The 19,285-nt window shown below is 39.5% G+C and overlaps 2 protein-coding genes across 2 annotated transcripts; both read left to right on the forward strand.

The window, feature by feature from the left end:
* Positions 1 to 12: 12 nt before the first annotated feature.
* On the forward strand, positions 13 to 4,949 carry stoml2 (stomatin (EPB72)-like 2). Its single transcript, XM_024299964.2, has 10 exons — positions 13 to 200; positions 818 to 970; positions 1,519 to 1,618; positions 1,776 to 1,834; positions 1,948 to 2,049; positions 2,659 to 2,793; positions 2,905 to 3,049; positions 3,151 to 3,230; positions 3,936 to 4,064; positions 4,146 to 4,949. The coding sequence occupies exons 1-10, from the start codon at positions 159 to 161 to the stop codon at positions 4,266 to 4,268; spliced, it is 1,068 nt and encodes a 355-aa protein (XP_024155732.1). The 5' UTR covers positions 13 to 158; the 3' UTR covers positions 4,269 to 4,949.
* Positions 4,950 to 5,894: 945 nt separating this feature from the next.
* On the forward strand, positions 5,895 to 16,364 carry pigo (phosphatidylinositol glycan anchor biosynthesis, class O). The gene is made up of 10 exons (XM_024299726.2): positions 5,895 to 6,891; positions 6,964 to 7,107; positions 7,188 to 7,311; positions 8,489 to 8,648; positions 9,623 to 9,802; positions 9,920 to 11,516; positions 12,876 to 13,079; positions 13,217 to 13,401; positions 14,903 to 14,973; positions 15,179 to 16,364. Exons 1-10 carry the CDS (start codon positions 6,414 to 6,416, stop codon positions 15,306 to 15,308), a joined length of 3,273 nt encoding a protein of 1,090 aa, XP_024155494.1. The 5' UTR covers positions 5,895 to 6,413; the 3' UTR covers positions 15,309 to 16,364.
* Positions 16,365 to 19,285: the final 2,921 nt, after the last annotated feature.

A 19,285-nucleotide genomic window follows, 5' to 3' on the forward strand; every position in this document is an offset into this window, starting at 1 on the left:
CCAGCCTGTGTTGCCGTCCGAACTTCTTCCGTCACCGTACAAATGATGTAACGTTCATTTCCTGATTAGTAAGGGTCACTCATGAGTGCGGAGTTTGAGTTAATTCCAGCTTAGAAATTTACTTTTGGTAACTACAGTCCTCAGATAATATTAAAGCTATGTTGCGAACGCTGTGTCGGACAGGTGGAGCTATTTTGCTGGTAAGTTTAGTTGGTATTTTGTTAGCTTGCGAGGAGAAATATTGCCCACACAATAGACTGGACCCGATAGAAACAGTTTTTCTTGTTTTGCCTAAGTAAACAATTTAAAATTCCATATATTATTTTTTCTTCTCTTTTAAAATTCATTTTTTAAATTTAATAATCCGTTAGAGTTTTATGGTTTTGTCATTAATCTTTGGTTAGTGACTCGTAAACGTTTCACACGTCCAAAAAAATGTGATGTTTTTTTTTTTCTCTCGTAAGATTAATAGAAAAGAATAATCAAAGTTTTTTACTTAAAAGTTGTAGCTATTTTTTTTATCTTTACCTCTAAAGTTTTTTTTATTATTTAGTTGATACTGCACTTGAACCTTAGTTTTGCAAACATCTGTAAGTGCTTCAGTGTTTTTGTGCGCTTCATGTTGTTTTAAACTATCATTATGCAGAAAAGTACAAGTATGTAATAGGTGTTGTTAAATCAATTATACGTTGATTCTCTTCATAGTTGATTAAATAAATTGTGATGTCTTATTAAAGTCTTTAAAATAATTAGTTATTGTTGTGAGATCAAGGGCAATAGAATTAACATTTATTGATTTGATTTATTCTCCCCCCAGCAAGCTCAGCGGTCTGCACCGAGGCTGCTGGTCACACCGGTGCAACAGCGATGGGCTTCCAGTTTACCCATGAACACTGTGGTCCTCTTTGTGCCCCAACAGGAAGCTTGGGTGGTGGAAAGAATGGGTCGCTTCCACCGCATCCTGGAACCGGTATCATCTCTCATTTTATTAGAAAAATAAATCGTAGATACTAGAATTTATAGTAATACAATGGCTCATGCTATGATGCTAGCTCACTCAGGACCAAACATAGCTCCATTGGTTAGAACTTTTAAGGTTTAGTATAATTTGCAGCAGTTTCTGTGATCCTAACTACATTTATTTAGTCAATACTTGGATTACACTTTTTTACGGTTATTTTGGCCCGAAGTCCCATTTCCCCATGCATGTACACATTCACACACTGTTGGTAGGCGAGCTGCCATGAAACGTCCTAACCAGACCACCAGGAGCTATGTTGTGCCCGAGGGCACCTCAGCACAAAGCAGGAATCAAGCTTATGTATTTCAGACTGCAGACTGTATTAAGAAACTTTTCCCTGTCATTTCCATCTGAAGATGTAAAAAAAAATAAAATAAAGACATCTGTGAAACAACTAAGAAGGAACAGAAGTTATCTTATCAATAGATGAGCGATCACTTAAACATCATGTCTGTGGTGGTTGTGCTTATAATCATCAACTTTTTGTCCTCTTCTAGGGTTTAAACTTCCTCATCCCTCTACTTGACCGAATTCGTTATGTTCAAAGTCTCAAAGAAATCGTGATTGACGTCCCAGAACAGTCTGCGGTCTCTCTAGGTGGGTAACCCATTTAAAATAATTTAGTCTTATTCCTCTGATGGGGATTGGAATACACGTTTTTTCGTTTGTTGAACATTCTCTGTTTTCTTAAGAAGAGTTCTTCTCTGCTACTGTAATGAATAGAAACAGGTAATATCTATTTTTACATTTACAGACAATGTAACACTTCAGATCGATGGAGTTCTTTATTTACGGATCCTGGACCCTTTCAAGGTACGCATGCAGAACAGTTTGATGCTGCAACAGTTGTTTGCCTATTTTATCCTTTTAATATGTATATTTTAATTCAGTAATAAATATAAAAATGTCCCTCTGTTCTCCCTCAGGCCAGCTATGGCGTTGAGGATCCAGAATATGCAGTCACACAGCTGGCTCAGACCACCATGCGCTCTGAGCTGGGCAAACTAACGCTGGATAAAGTTTTTCGGGTAAAGATTTTTTATTTCTACCTTAGATCAAATCAGCCTTTAATTCTAATGCACTCATACATTGTAGCACAAAGTGCTGCACAAGACGAACATGAAATCACACTGAAGACTCCAACTGGAAATAAAATGATTTTTGAAGCATAAAAATAATTGGTTAAACGTGAACTTTAAAAAAAAAAAAAAAGGTTAAACTATATATATTAGTGAAAATCTCTGTGATGTGAGCCCCTGATCTTAGTGAGGACGTGTAACAGAGTTCTGAAGAAGCCAAATTGTTCTTAATGTTGCTTTGTGGATGGCCAGAAAGCAGGAAGTTACAATAATCAATTCTATTGATGACAAAGGAGTGCATCAGCTTCTCCATATCAGCAAAATAGAGAAATGGGCGGAGCCTAGCCACATTGTTAAGATGATAAAAAACAGTTTTAATCACCTGCTTAATATAAGAGGTAAAAGTTATCCTGGAGTCAAAATAAAAACCACTTGAGTTTGTTACCATTGAAAATTCACTTAATTTTTAAAACAGTTCTTTCTCTTTGTTTTAAGACCAGAAAATGTAATAGATGGTGAGTTTATTTAAAAAAAAATGTTTTACTGTTTTCTTTTTAGGAAAGAGAGTCTCTTAACTCCAACATAGTTCACTCCATCAACCAGGCATCAGACGAGTGGGGAATCCGCTGCCTCCGTTATGAAATCAAGGACATCCACGTCCCGCCCCGCGTTAAAGAATCTATGCAGATGCAGGTGAAATCCCTTTAAGGAAATATTGGATTCCATTTGATATGACACGACCTCCAACTTTTTGTTAATTACAGCTCTGGCTTCAAATGTCTTCATTTTCTTGACTGCTTAAAGGTTGAAGCCGAGCGGAAGAAGAGAGCCACGGTGCTGGAGTCTGAAGGGACGAGGGAGGCAGCCATAAACGTGGCGGAAGGTCGTAAACAAGCGCAGATTCTGGCCTCGGAGGGAGAGAAGGCAGAGCAGATCAATAAAGCCGCCGGTAGGCTGGTTTCTAAATCAGACGTTTTGCCCGTTTGGTCTAAAATACTTGAACGTTTTGACTCCTGTCAACGCCGTGTGATGAATTCTTGTTTCCTGCAGGTGAGGCTCAAGCAGTTATAGCCAAAGCTGAGGCCAAAGCAAAGGCCATCCGGATGCTCTCTGATGCTCTGACTGAACAGGTATTTATTAGACTATTGGGGACCAGAAAGACCCAAAAAAATTCTACTTTATCGTGTAGAAAAATACATTTTATTTATATTTTTATGGCAATTAATTTATAAAATATAACTTTTCAATATTTATGACAATAATGGAATTATAGTCATAAATAAGCAAAATGGTATGTTTTTCAATGTAGAACAATTCTTTTATTTTTGCAGCTCCTTTCAAAATAAAATAGTTTCAAATAAGACACAGATCTGCTGCAGCTTAGTGACAGATTCAGATTTACATATTCAAAAGTGCAAAAATCAAAGTCAAACATGACATTTTCTAGGTTTAGGAATTTGGTACACCTTCATTCTTTCTCTCCTTTTACTACTAAATATAGAAATATACATTTGGGGTAGAATCCTTTTTTATCTATACATATAAATACAATTATATACTTTAAGAACTTTGCCTCTGAACAGAAACTACTTACTGTTATGCAGCAGAAGATCAGAACATTCTTAAAATAAACCACTATTTTAACATTTGAAGTGTTCAAAATCTAAACAGAAATGACAACTTGACTAAAACAAATCAAAAACTACAAACCTGTTATTTCTATAAATTCTTAGTGTTTTTCTTCAAAGTACTAGAGTCACATTTGTGGTTGCAGACCCCCTGGATTACAATAATCTGTTTATAACGTGACCTGACATTTATTGTGTATGTTACAGAATGGAAACGCTGCTGCATCTTTAAGCGTGGCAGAACAGTACGTGTCTGCATTTTCTAACCTCGCCAAACAGTCCAACACCATCCTCCTTCCATCCAACACGGGGGACATCAGCGGCATGGTTTCTCAGGTTTGTCTTCATGCTCATTCAGCATCCCTATTTGTGTTGGCTGATCTCACATGAATTCTTCCCATCTTTTGTTACTTTTAGGCCATGACCATTTACAGCACGTTGTCAAAAACGAGCCAGAAACTATCACCGGAAGAGTTGCAAGAAAAGACGGAGGAAGCTCACAGCCATTTGGAATCTTCTGAGGACCAGAGGACTCCCTGAAGGAAGTTAGATTACCAAAAGAGAACGGAAGAAGGCATCATGGAGGCATCTTTGCGTGAACACTTTTTTTTTTTTTTTTTTACAAAACCGACTGGTTAGAAATGGAAAAGCCGCTAACCTTCTGCAGCTTTCAGTGGAGCCCAGTTTATTGAGATTCTCATGGTTCATTTTCATTGTCTGTAAAATAAATGTCATTTTTAGTGACTTGTGCAACTGATAGGACTAATGCAAAAACAAAAAAAACTGCTGGTCCCATTATTCATTACACTTGCAGTTGTAGTAAACTCCTAAGTTGGGTTTGATGTGTTTTTCTTTTTTTCTGACGGTTTTTGAACAATAAGTGTGTGCATTTTAGCTAGTTTACCTCAGGAAGCCACTTGGTTTACACAGATCTTAGTGACATGATTGATTCTTGCATAATTTCAACACAAGTGGGACCACCCAGTGCTGCTTTGGGTCATGCTTGACAATAGTTAAAGCCCTAAACATTGTCTTAAGTTCACATTTTGACCCTATTCTATTAATATAAAAAGTATATTTTATGCAAGGTAATTTTGAAAGTATTGGATTTGGAAGGACATCCCAAATAAATCTATTTATTTTGGGTCTCAGTATTTTGAAATGCTGTCAAATTCTGAGGAATTACTACATCGGAATGCTGAATTAAAAGCACAAAACCTCTTATGTTGTTATTTGGTGCCACATCTTGACTTAATGGAATATATTGGAATTCTTAGCAGGGTTTGGATCAGTTCACCCTCACAAAACATCAACACTATCATGGAAGTTTAGGGTAACAGAGAGATAAGTAATTTTAAATTGATTTTTTCCAAACTTTTTCCATCTTTTTCATACTCGTACGAAGCAGTTTGATTACTTGTTTTATGTCCTCATTACTAGTGTAAAGGATATTTGTAACAAAATATCGAAACAAAGGTCCTCAGATCACAAAAAAGCTTAATAGTCTAGTTTGTTAAAATTTTTGTTAATTTAATTAGGGATATTTATTAAATAATAAAAAGTATTTTAAAAAAGTTTGTAGATTTCATTTTTTAAAAACCCCCAATTTGATTTTTTAAATATTTTTCTAATTATTTATTTTTGACAATTGAGAGCAAAGAAAAACTCAAGGAAATTTTAACAACAGTAATGCAAGTAAAAAAGGAGATAAAAGTCTTCCAATATGATGCATCATAAAGGGAAACTGTTTTTTAAATGTAGAGGTATCACTATATCTTTGACTACATTATAAAAAAAATTATAGCTATATTGGATTTTGTTTTGGGGAAGAAAACAAAAATATTATTTTCAAACAACATTAAGCTATGGAATGCATTTAAAAAAATAATGAATTAACATAATGCACATTATCAGCTTTTTGTCCATATATTTTGCCTTTTTTTCATAAATACAGTTAAAAACTACGGATTTGATCCCACATTTATGAATGAAAAGGGTGTACTTCCTGTTGCTTCCTGAGAATTTTAGCCCGCTTCTCTGGCTAGCAGGCAGTCATTGTATTTTCCTCATTAATTGCTTGATTAGAACAATATATTTAGAAGTTTTTACCCTACATAATATAATGTAAAATGGTCAATGACGTTGGTTTTATTTCGGTCGACGAATGAGAGGAATTGCAACCTGCAAGTCAAGACTCCGGGCAAATTAAACTCCCTCCAGTTGTGTGTTACAAAAAAAGGGCTCCGCCTGGGTGCTGTCACGTTGGCGTTCCGATATGTCACCAGCCGTAATATCTCATGGAAGGTGTCCGAAAGAAAGTGAACGCGCCGCCTTGTTCACTGTTTACTCGATACACATTACCCGGTGTTGTTAAATCACACATGCGCGCCCGACTTCCGACTGAGAAGGACACAAAAGTCGGCTGCTACAAGGTCAGATATCAAAGCGAGGTGAATTAGCCACGGCGTTAACTTACCAAGGTTTACTGTTAGCTAGTTTAAAACTGAATTAATGTTAGCTAGTTTTGTAGCGTAACATTGTGTTAGCTTGTAAACGCGAGTCGCAAAGTTTGAACAAAGTGACTCTCGTTAGTGTTAGCACCTCCATGGCAGGTGTCGGTCCTAGACAGGTGCTCCGTTGAGTTCGTTCCGTTTCTCTGGACTCCCGTCTACCCGTTCGGCTAGGATGAAGGGACTCCCCGTGCTGTGTTTGCTGCTCTGGATGAGTGCCGTGTATTTGGTGGGCATCTACCTCTTTGTGGGGGGCTTCCTGCTGGTAAGGCTGGAGGTGAACAGGACCAGCACATGCGGCGACCTGCTGGAGCCCGCCGGGGACTCGGCGGATTTCTGCCGCGGTCAGCCGCGATTCAAAAGGGCTGTTGTCCTGATAATCGACGCCCTGAAGATCGACTTTGCCCGCTTTGACCCCAGCAAAACGGCGCCACGACCGTACGAGAACAAGCTCCCTGTGGTGGAGGAGGTGGTGTCCTCCAGGCCCTCGCAGAGTCGGCTGTACCCCTTCAGAGCTGACCCGCCAACGACCACCATGCAGAGGATCAAGGGCTTCACCACCGGATCCCTGCCGACCTTCGTGGATGTGGGCAATAACTTTGCATCAAGTGCCATCTTGGAGGACAATCTCATCCATCAACTTGGACAAACAGGTATGTTGACCCTGTGGAACCTCTTTCATAAATGTGTCCCCTTTTATGTGTGAATTATTTCTTTTTATTCAGGCAGACATGTTGTCTTTATGGGGGATGACACCTGGGAGAGTCTTTTCCCCAAGAAGTTCCATCGCTCCCTGCCTTTCCCGTCTTTCAATGTGAAGGATTTGCACACTGTGGATAACGGGATCCTGCAGCATCTCTACACAACTAGTAAGCATTCACTACAAGGTTACATATATTCCGTTGTTACCCTGTATCAGTCTCTGTACTTTCTCTGCTGCTGTGACCAGTGGTGGGCGACGACTGGGACGTCCTGGTCGCTCACTTTCTGGGCGTGGACCACTGTGGCCACAGGTTTGGCCCGGATCACCCAGCTATGGCGGACAAGCTCACACAGATGGACGGAGTCATCAGGTCAGAAAGTGTTACAGCAACTCTCTGTTGTATATGATCTACATGATCCACAAATCAACACAAAATAGATTAAGCTAACTTTGTGACAATACAGTCCGATTCTTTTATCTAAACAGATACATTGATATATATTAGTCATGTGGCATTTAAAGGGCATATGTCAGGGGTCTGCAACCTGCGGCTCCAGAGCCTCATGTGGATCTTTTATCTTTCCATGGTGGCTCCTCGGCCAAACATAAAATAAGTCGGGGAGACTCCTGACCCAGCCATGTTGACCGTCAGTCAGCAGCTCCCTGCTAATAGCTGCCTAACCAAAACTACCAAAAGAAAACGAATAAACAAAGCCCACAAACAAAGACTACCAACCCCAAACTAAAATAACAAAACCCAGCAGTGTAAGACTGCTGAGGATAAAGAGGGGAAAAGAACAAAAAATAAAGAAAATTAAAATAGCCATTTGTCTAAAGTAAGGATTACTTAATTAGCTTTAATTTAATTTAGTTAAATTTATAAATTGATGGCTGAGGTGATAAACTTTGTAGGTCTTTACATCCCTGTTGACCTAAAGACATCTTGTGTGCTTAACGCTACCTCCATAATGCACAGGTTTTAAATGCAAAGCAAAACTTTAGTAAAAACGTTTTATCTTTTATGAGTTAAAAGCACATATTATCTTGTACTGCACAACATTGAGTATACAAAAAATCAAATTTTGAGAGCTCCTAGGTTCTTTTTATATTTTTGCTTTTGTTTGTGCCAAAAAATAGACATAACTTATATTTATTATAAAAAAACAGAAGGTCATGAATGCAAATCCAAATTTCTTAAAGACTATTTGGCTCCTACTAGGTTTTGATCAGTAGAAATCGAGGCAAAATGGCTCTTTTACTGTTAAAGATTGCTGACCCCTGACCTATGTTTTGCAAAATCTACTTTTTTTGATTGGGCATGGTTTAGGCAACATTTCCATATTAGACATCCAGGAAGGGACAGCTCAGAGGCTGAGAAAAGTGCTGAAAACCAACGCCATCTGATAAACGCATAGACGGCGTTTCAGTTTTCAAAGGCGCCTTAGTTAGATGACAGCATTAAAAGATCAAATCCAAATAAAAAACGGGCTTGTGACCATGTAATATATTAAAATTTCTTTCTTCTGTACGTGTGTTTTGCTGCTCAGGTCGGTGATTGAGCGTCTGCAGAATGACACCCTCTTGGTGGTGATGGGAGACCACGGCATGACCGACACTGGAGATCACGGCGGGGAAAGCCTGAAGGAGACGGACGCTGCCCTCTTCCTTTACAGTCCAACTCCTGTGTTTCCGGACCCTCACTCACAGGTACACAGCATCTTGTGTCATTTTCTTGTGTCGACATAAAAAGAAGGTGGTCTTTCCTACTGATATCTGCACCTAAAACTTGATTAAAAACAGTTTAGATTTACTTAAATTCACAAATGATGTACATATAATCCCATACAAAGATGATGTACAAAATGTTTGTCCTGAAAGAAAAAAAAAATCAAGTCACACAGGTTTACAAACCAGTTGAAGCACATTTTACATCACAAAGTAAAGATAAATGCAATCATTTTATGATTTTTTTTACTCATATTAGTTCCATGAAAATCTTTTGATCTATTTTCAAAGTGTTCCCGGTGATCTTTTTAATTATAATTATGCCCTTTTTTGCCAAAATAGTAAAAACAAAGTTGTTTTCTAAGACATGGTTTCTGCAGAACAGCAGAAGTTCATTAGAATTAATGTCTGAGTTTTGGGTGGGACTGTTGGCATGAAGTAAGCCTCTCATCATATCCTTGTTAACACCCTCTCCCGCTAGCTTACAGCCCCTCACACCTCCTAGCTAATAATAGTGGTTCAAAGAAATAAAGAAATTCAATCTTTAGCCTAATTTTCTTTCTATATGTCCTCTATCATCAGTAAAATGCCACAAGTTCATGTTAAGAACACCAAAAAAACCCCACAATTTTCATTGGAGTGGGTCCTTAAAGAGTTTAAGTTTGAGTTTAATATTTTTGTTGTAACTATTCTTTAAAAGGATTTAGCTGAAAATGTTTAGCAAAGCTTCTCTTAGTTGATTTTTTTTTATAGAAAATGACTTAAAAAAGCCATTAAGTTCAAACATAAACAGTTTCAAGTTTGTTTATTGATATTTTTGACTTTTAAAAATAATGTTTAATCTTGTATGTTGTGCAAAGAATGTAGAGAAACTCTCTTTTAAGAAGTTGACAGACGTTGTAAACGCATGAAGAAGAGTATCATTTTTCCTACGTTTTTTCTTCGTGTCTCCTCAGGATGAACCAGATGTGGTTCCACAGACAGACTTGGTTCCCACTCTGGCTTTACTGCTGGGGATTCCTATTCCATACAGCAACGTGGGGCAGGCCCTCTTACCGCTATTTCATCAAGAGAAGACAGCAGGTGCAGTTGCAGGTCTCAGCCAGCTGGAGGCGCTGTGGATCAATGCAAAGCAGGTACCTTGTTGAGCGTCTCAAAGAGGAGATTGCAACCTTTAAGAATCCAGCCTGCGGCACAATCGGCAATTTGTTTTTCCCCTTTCGTTGTTAATTCAATTGTTTGTTTGTTTAAAGGTTAACCGCTTCCTGGAGACGTATTCGAGCATGGCCAGAGACATTCCACCACAAAGACTTTCCCAGCTGAAGGACGAGTTTTCCCGCCTCTCCTCTGCTTACCTCAGCTCGCTCAGGGAGGGCCGCAGCCCGCCTCCACAGCTGGCGTCCTCTCTGCAGGCCTACCTCACATCTGTCAGGGACACCTGCCGGGCCACCTGGGCCAGATTCAACCCCGTCAAGATGGCGGTAGGGTTAGCCATCCTGGCTTTGGCCTGCCTGATGTGTTTGGTCCTGTCTGAGCTGTCGCAGGTGCTGATCAAAGAGAGCGGCGTGGGGCTGAAGGCTCCAACTGCTCTGGCGCTAGCGGTGGGGGTGGTGGTGGGCGCCGCTCAGCTGCTCATGCAGGGCTACGTGGAGGGGATTTGGTGCCTGGCAGCTGGCGCCTTCAGTTCGGAGCTCCTCTTCTTCTGGAGGGCCCGGCGACTTAACGCTGTGACGGTTTCGAAGAACGGGACAAAGGCATCAAAGTTCTCCCGGTGGTTGACCCCGCGTCGCCTCCTCGTTGCTCCTCTCTTGATACCTCTCCTTCGCTGCGCCTCCCTGCTATCGGACAGCTACGTGATCGCCGAGGGCCGGGTCGTGACCTTCCTGGTGTTCTCCCTGGTTCTGTATATTCCCATTCAGCTGAACTGGAACGGTCGGCTTCTGCCTCCGAGCCCCGACCCGCTAAAGTCTGCCGGACTGCTGCCTCCTTCTGCTCTGTCCCCGTCAACGGTCCGGAAGGAAAGCGCCACCCTTCTAGGCTGTGTGGGACTACTCATCTGCACCCTGTACCTCTCCCTGTCGTTCCATGGGTGCAGAGAGGAGCAGGGCTCCTGCCAGCCTTCATCCTTCCTCTACCCCCTCTCCAGAATGCAGGACAACCAGCTAAAGAACCTGCACTACGTCCTGTCCGTCATCTCTCTCGGCATTTTCACCTATCTGCTGAGGCGCTTCCTGTGCCACTACGGTAACCTGAACTCCTCCGGCGGGACGGTGTTCACCGCCCGCTGGATCCTCCCGCTGCTGTCCGTGTGCTTGGGGCTCCACTGGGCTGTGAGCGCCACGTCAGAGGACAGCTTTAGGAATCTGGCCGAGCTGATCCGCGTGGCGCAGCTGGCCCTCCCCAGGGCCGCCTTTTGCCTCTTAGGGCTGGGGCTGTCCCTCATCTGGTTGGACCCCATCACCGTGTTTGTGAAAACCCGAGCCGCCGCCTCCTCCCGAGCGCCCGCTCTGCCTACGCCCCGTTACCGAGCCAGCACCGGCATCAGCCCCCAGGCCGAGCTGCACCACCTCATCCCCCAGATCTACCAGCACATGCGCCGCTCGCTGGATGACGGCGAGCTGAGCGGAGCCACCGAGGCGCCCAACAGACCCACGGTGGAGGCGTACGGCCTGGGGACGGTGTACTCTGCCCCTCTGCTGCTGTTCTGCGGCCTGCTGGGAGTGGGACTTCTGCTGCTGCACCCAGAGGGCATGGCAGCATCTTTCCTCCTGCTGCTTTTAGAAATGGCAGCTCTGCTGCACATCCATGCCTCCTCCAGCACGCTGTGTGGCCTGCAGGGAACTTACTCTGGTAAGATGTTCATACTCGCATGGAAACAGGCTAAAAAGAGGAAAAGCAACAGAAAAGACCGGACACAAACACGATAAATGGTCATTAGATTTCACCACTAACATTCTCTTTTTTACAAAGTGTTTGCTCCTGTGTAAACTGACTGTTTTATGATAAATTTCAATATATGTTCCAAATTTTGCCTTTTATTTCTAACTTAACCCTTAATAGTGTGGAGCCTCTTTGAGCATCTTCACTATTTTGCGGTTTACCTAAATTATTTACCTTGAACATCTTTTTTGCTTTGCTTGATGCCCATGTTTTTTAGTACAACGCAGCCTCTTTTTTTAACGCTATTTTTTTTTTCTGTTGCACAATAATAATAAAAAAAAACAGTGGAAAGAAAAAAAAATAATTTTGAGTAATAAATTTCAAGTTTTAAAAATGTTTTTGTTTATTTAAAAAAATCTAAAATGTAAAGACCAAATAAAAAAGGATAAATCAGAAAACAAGGCAAAAACTATGTGAAAAAATATGTAGGAACATTTGATTTAGTCCAAATTGTGTCACCGTTTGTCTTAACTAGGGGTGTAACAAATCACAAAACTCACTATTCAAATCATTTCCCATTTCAGATAATTTTTTGGATCAATAAAAACAAAAAGATCAATGAGAGAAAAGCCTAAAATTATTTTTTTTAAGCTTTAAAACGGATATTTGATAAAAGATATAGAACGTACTTCAAAACAAATATATACTCAGACACATATAAAGCATTTGCTCATTGAGTCCTATTCATAAAAACAAAACATCTTTGAACACAAACAAAATGCTAAATCATATAGTCTCTGATTACATTTACATGTCTTGAGATCAAATCTACAAAAAAATTGAGAAAATAATGCTTGAAAATGCCAAATTTATCTGGAGCACCCTCTAAAATAAAAACATATCTTTCCCCACCCCCCATTTTCAAAATAAATCTTAAATAAAACAGTAAAAATTGAACTGAAAATTATTTTTTGGTATTAATTGTTTTATTAAAACTAAACGGGGAATATTTAAATCTTTCAAATAATAATTATTACTCGTAGAACATGTGCAGGCGAGGCTTTGCCCTGACCGCTTATCCTGGTGATTTTTGATACCTTTTGCTTGCCATACTGCCATCCCATAACCACATGTCCCCATTATAGACGGAGTAGCGGCTTTCTCCTGCAACAGTGATCTGTTGCATCCCTAGTCATAATGGTCATGTTTGTTTTAAAGCTAGAAGCTTTTTTGAAACATTCAATTGCTACTAGCGTGTCGGCGCCATTAGAAACGCATTGGCAATGACAGAGAATACTGAGGGTTAATGGATCTTTCTGCTTCCGTCAGGTGGGTTTCATGTGCCCTGGACTCCGGTGGTGTTGTGGTCCCTGGCAGCCACCCAGTTCTTCCACGCCACTGGTCACCTGCCCACTTTCCCCTCCATCCAGTGGGGTGCTGCCTTTGTGGGATTCCCCGACGGCCACACAGGCACTCTGTTACCTGCCTCACTAGTTACTCTCAACACTTTTGCCTCACACATCTTATTTGCAGGTATCTTTTATTTTGAAAAGCCGTTAAAATTCTTTTGTCTTTGAAAAAAGATGCAAACATAATGTGAAGACATTTACCAAGCTTCAGTCCTGCTTGAATTGAGCTGATTGGTTGAAATGTGTCCTAACTCTCCACAGTGGGGTGTCCTCTGCTGCTGTTTTGGCCTCTGGTGTGTGAAGTGAGGGGGAGCAGTGGGGGCAGAGCTTGTGGAGAAGAAGTGGGCGACGCTGTGATGGAGATGAGGCTCAGAGAAAACCCTCATCAGTTCAGCTCCTCACTCCTGCAGCTCTCTGCACGCTACCTCTTTATTCACGGAGCACAGGTCTGTCCACACAGAGTTCACTCCGTTTAGGTTTGACGCTCCCAAATATTGTCTCGTTTGCCATCTAAAGCTACGTTCACACAACCCGCGTTTAAGTGACCGTTCCTCTGAAAAGTAAAAGTGCGATTTGGATTTCCGCTTTCAAAACTCATACGCAAGTTTCTATGACCTTTTTCTATGGAGAGAAAAATAGACTCACTCCAATTTGTGTGTTCGTAATTCTTTATTTGTTTGTAACTTTGGATTATTGTGTGCATATTCTTGATTTGTAACTCCTATAGTACATTATGTGCATAAGTATAAAAATTACAAAATAAAAAAAAATGCAATTTACACACGCACACATTGAAATTACAACGGCTTGAAACTAATTACACACAAAAATCTTTAAAAATTACGCACAAATCACTTGTTACACACACTCAGAACTTAGTTACACAAACATCTGATGCGAGACTGTTTGTCCGTAAGTGATTTGTTTCAATGCTGCTAGACTATTGGGTCATTAGAATTTTCTTATCGACCACTTTGAACTTAGATTAGGAAAAATATCTGAAAGTTGACATTTTTCTACTTTCTTAAACAGATGTGCCTTATTATTAAAAAAAGAGGAATAAATTGATGTTTTAAAAACACTTGTTTCTTAAAAAATAAAATTATTTTCCTGAACTGCAGGACCTCCCCTGAAAGCACCTCTAACACAGGACTCTGTCCCAACCGCTGGTCACCAGTCAGGGGGAGAGCAGGCGGCGCCGGACCCTTCTAAACACCCACAGATCGGAGCGGCCGGTGGGCTGATTAAGCCTCTCCGCTCTGTGGGTGTTTAGAAGGGCCACGTGCTCCAATCACCACATTCTTCAGGATGATTTTCTTGGTACAAAGTGCACGTTCAATGAAAGCTACCTTCAATAGTCTGTGTATTTCAGCCATCCACGTCTGAAACTCCCACTTTCAAACATCACGTCATTTACGCTCAAGTACAAAACACTAAATGTGTGTTGAAAGTTAAACCAAGTCAAACTTTGGCCAATCAGGGACTCGGACACTACTGATTTAACTGTGGCGTCCCTTTTAAGTCATGCAAGTGCCAACTAAATGGAGGATAAATTTATAATAGTGGTTCGTGATCGGGCAGAATTCTAGGCCTCCAAGTCTTTCATATATCGGAATAGTTCTTTAAAAGAAAACGCCTGGACTAAAATTTTTCAACAGTCCTCACCATTGTCTTCCAAACTAGTGCAGTTGCTAGAAAACAGAAGAAAACGAGGAAGAAGCCCCTCCCTGCTCATTCAGTGTGATCACGACAGACTAAATGCGTCCTCAAAAATGCATGTTCGTGAACGTTGCATAATAAGCATTAAGATATCTCGGAAAGAGAAATCAAAGCTCCCATTGAGCCTTTTAAATGGAGTTCAATTCATGCATATTTACTTTTATTTATTTATTTATTTTTGCTGTGATTTGTGCATCTTTCCATTCATCCTTTCTGCTTCCATCAAAGGTCTTTTCCTCAGTCTGCGCTGCAGCTATCCTCAGGAGGCATCTAATGGTCTGGAAGGTTTTTGCACCCAAGTAAGTGCCCGAATGGATTTTCCACTTCACATAAACATTAAAGGCTTTTCAGAATATGAAGTGTAACTTCCAATCACCAGTTTGACTGTACGCTCTAGTGGCTGCAGTTAAATGAAGCTTGAAATGACCATAATTCTTCTTTATTTTTAATTATTGTTGATTACTTCCAGGGGATTTCTGTTGAAACCTTTTCGTCTTTTTGCAGGTTAATGTTCGAGGTGTCTGGGTTCTTGATGAGCAGCATGTTCCTGCTGATCGGAGTCATGTTAGTGCTGAGGGTGGACGGAGCTGTGGCTCGATGGTTTAAAAACCTCGTTCCAGACGCGTCCAGGTAACCTCTGAGGCGCCGTGCACACGGGGGAAAACGCTGACATTTCCACTCAAACTGTGCCACAGAACAAGAGACAACACCGAGAGGCTTTTGGATCATTCGATCTGACCAAGAAAAGAGATTTTTTTAATATTTAACGGTGGATTCAACGTTCTGTGCTTTGCATGAATGTGAACGACCATTTTCTGGACGATTTTTTCTAACTTATGAAAGAAGCCTCTGGAGCCAGTCTCTGCTAAGGAACAAAAACACTTCGTCTTGACGCAGAATGCCATTGAAACCGACATAAATGGATTTAAACTTCTGATCTCGTTTACAAACACTTCTCCTGCCCAAAGTCAAGTAAACCTGTTTAAATAAGATTTTTTTTTCCATTTTTTTTTTTTAAATAAATGATGCAAAACACCAGTGGAATAAAACAAAGTCTGTCACAGAAAATTACCTTTTCACTAAAGTCCACTTTCGAATTTAAAAATGCATCTTCAAAATGCATTACATCTTTAAGTCTTGTAAAAAGTTTTTAAATCTATTTTTTAAACGTTTTTCTTCATCAGAATAACCAGCATGTCTGGTTAATCTCTTTATGCTATTGTACGGTTCATAATGTAGAGTAACAACGTCTTCATGATCCGTTTTATAGGAATTGGATGTTTTTATATCTCTAACTTTTCAAAAAGAAAACCCACTTTTTCCAAAATAGGTGCCTAACTTTAATGAATGCCTTTTTTTTTTCTTCTTTGTGATCTAATAAGGTGCTTTCAGGAAGTCTGTCAGATGATGTGTATCTGCAGGACATGTGAGTGGTTATCTGGAAAAAAGATCTGTTACTTCAGCTGCTCAACCTCATTAGCTAATGCACACTATGGAGGGATGTAAAGCTCAGGTTGCCATTCCTCAGGCTGCTGTATGGGAATGATCGAGGGCGTGGGGTGATGTTTGGTTTGGTGTTCTGATGGAACGGTGGGGCTTTTTTAATGTTTTGAAATCACATGAAATAAAATGAACTGTTAAATTAATGATTTTTCATTCTGTGGAAATAAAAGTATTTTTTTTACCTGTCGCCCATTTGTCTTTTGATTTTAAATTGATTTGTTTCTGTGGTGCAGAAAGTTGTTTAATGAAGACTCAGAAAGAAGAATCTAGAATTCATTGCACATCTTGAACTTTTCTAGTTTTCACAATTTTATATTTTTTATACCATGGTTCAGATGAATACTCGATTCTGATTGGCTGCTGGGTGTGGATTGAAAAGTGATAACCCATACCTAAAAAAGAAGTTCCGGTCACAAAGCCCAAATGTTCTGTATCACTGCGGAGGCTTCTATAAAACGAACTTTTGCTTCATCATCTGGACAAAAACAAGTGGTAAGAGGTGAACTCTTAACCTATCATGACAATCTTCAAATATGTTGTTTCCTTTGATGCTTCAGTCGAGGTCGGTGCCAGCTCAGTGGCATATTGTCATGGTAACAAACAAGGCGGGTCTCGCATTAAATGGTCCATTTATTGTTAAAAAAGGTATAAGCAGGGTAATGCCCTTCAATTTGTGCATTATCAGAAATAAAGCCTGAACTGTTCACTTTGCGTCGAATGGTTCAAGCTTCCATGAAGTGCGATAATTTCTGATAATGCCCACTGCAACGGGCATTATCTCTTACATAGTTTAATCTAATTTTTTTTCCAGAAAAAAGTCCTTTCAGTTAGTTTTTATTGCAAGAGTTTTTGAAATTATTGTTTTCAGTTTATATAAATCCTTATGCATTATATATATATATATGTATATTTAACTTAAATCTCATTTTTATTACTAGGCATTTGAGTTTTTTGAGTTTTTTGTATTTACCTTCGTTTTTTAATTATATCTTTATTCACATATTTATTTTTTAAACTGTTTTTAATGTTAAGCTTTTAATGGATGTTTTGTTCATTTTTTTAAATTTTGTTAATAAAGTTGATGATGATGATGGATTGTGTAAAAAAAAGTTTAAGTGGCAGCTAATGTGCATAATTAGAAGTAATGATAATTAAAAAAAAATCAAATCATTATTTTGACAGTAATATACATTTTATTGGATTTTTTTGATGTAATAAATTTGATGGCAACTGGTAGGCTAGCCCTCTTTTAAAAAGTTTTTAATTCATAATTTTTTGGAGGGAAAAAGAAGAAAAATTTAAGTCTTCCCGACTGAATGTATTTCATGGATACGAATGTAGGCAGAGGTTACTTAAATCCTTCAGTTTAATCAACACAGCTGCCACTGTACGTGAATAGGAGTCAATTTCAACATCTAAAAAAAATAAATAAATAAATAGTGGGTGTAATCAGGCTCACGCTAACTAGATAATAAGGCATTCAGAGGATATGTGTGTCTCGCTTTTACTAGTTTGGATCATATTTGATCCCTTTATACTATTTAAGTTTTTTTTTTATGAGTCCGTATTTGATACATTTAGACTTCCACTAATGAAAATCTTGTTTTTAGCATCTTCTCGTGGCATTTTTCTCATGATGGAGGAAAATTTATTTAAAAAAAATAAGCTTAAAATGCCATTTTTTGAGTATTTCTTTATAAAACCATTATGAATCAGGAGCAAAAGAAAAAAATGACATTAGAAAAATATGGTGTTTGTGGTGTCAAAAATATGTTGGGCGGGACACGCTCCTTTCTCTGCTCTGTTCTGATGCATCCACTTGTAGACCACTAGATAGCTTGGGGGCTGTAAGCTAGCAAGAGAGGGTGTAAACAGAGAGCTCTCAGCAATGGAACAGTCATGAAATTCCCGAGGAGGATTTCTAATGAGCTACTGCTGCTCTGCAGATACGATTTACCTGGAATAAAAAAAAAAAAAAAAAAATTGGGGGGCTAACAATGGGATAATTATAAACAACTGGGAACTCTTTGTAAATATATATTTTTTAAAAAGTGGAGTGGGTCTTTAAATATACATTTTGTGAACTCAATAATTGTTTGACTGTGTGGATTCATGCTCCACATTCAAGAAAACAGAAGGGCTGACGGCTAACTTCATTTAGCGCTAAGCTACCGCTAATTCAAACTGTGTGATTTTTAAAACCAGACTCGGAGAGGGAGAGCTCCAGTAATGGCTCCTGTGTGTCTTCAGGTTCAGGTTTAGATGAAAACTCATCACCGGAAGGAAGTGGGAGTTTGGACAGAACACAGTGCTGTGTCTCCTCTGGGAGGAAATGAGGTTCTGTAACTCTCTTTGAATGATGGGTTTGCTTTTACCTAGCCTAGATATCTGCTGTTTGCCTGCAGGGATGTCTGAGAACAAGTAGGAAGTGTTTGAATGAACAAAATAGACACACAACTGTTCAGATTGGGGTTTGTGTGAAAACTGTTGGGAGGAATACTGATCAGTGTGATGGAGGAAAACTCTGTAAAGCATAAAATAAGGAAGGCTGCTTGACTTTCATTAGAGGAGAAAATTTGAAGCTTTTGACTCTAAATGTTATTAGAATGTAAATTATAGTTCTTAATTTCTGATGGATGAGAAATGAAGCGAATCAGAGGGCATACATTTCAATTAATGATAATATATTGCAATTATGACCATTAGCCCAAGAGGGATCAGCTGATCTTTGTGGACAATCCAAGTGGATGTGATATTTTTTTGTTTTTTTGGATCAGCCAAAACATGATAGTGCCATGATCAATAATTTTCTAATCAAAGAAGTCAGAGCCTTTGTGTTCGATTGAGGACTGAAGGGGTAAATCCATAAATTTGAACCTTATCTAAATGTAAGCTCCTGTGTTTGTCCTTTAATTTACTGTCGTTTTTTAATTGTTAACACGTAATTCCAGCAGATTCTGAAGGAGAAAAGCGGCACAAGCAACAACACAAGCTTACAGAAATGCTGTGTTCGTGTGCTGTTGGAGTTAGTCTGTTCAACCCAGAAATTACACAAGAAATTCAGAAAAACAACAAAACAAACAATGGATATAATTTATTCCAGTTTGG

This window comes from Oryzias melastigma, linkage group LG12 (genome assembly GCF_002922805.2).
Source record: "Oryzias melastigma strain HK-1 linkage group LG12, ASM292280v2, whole genome shotgun sequence".
NCBI lineage: Eukaryota > Metazoa > Chordata > Actinopteri > Beloniformes > Adrianichthyidae > Oryzias > Oryzias melastigma.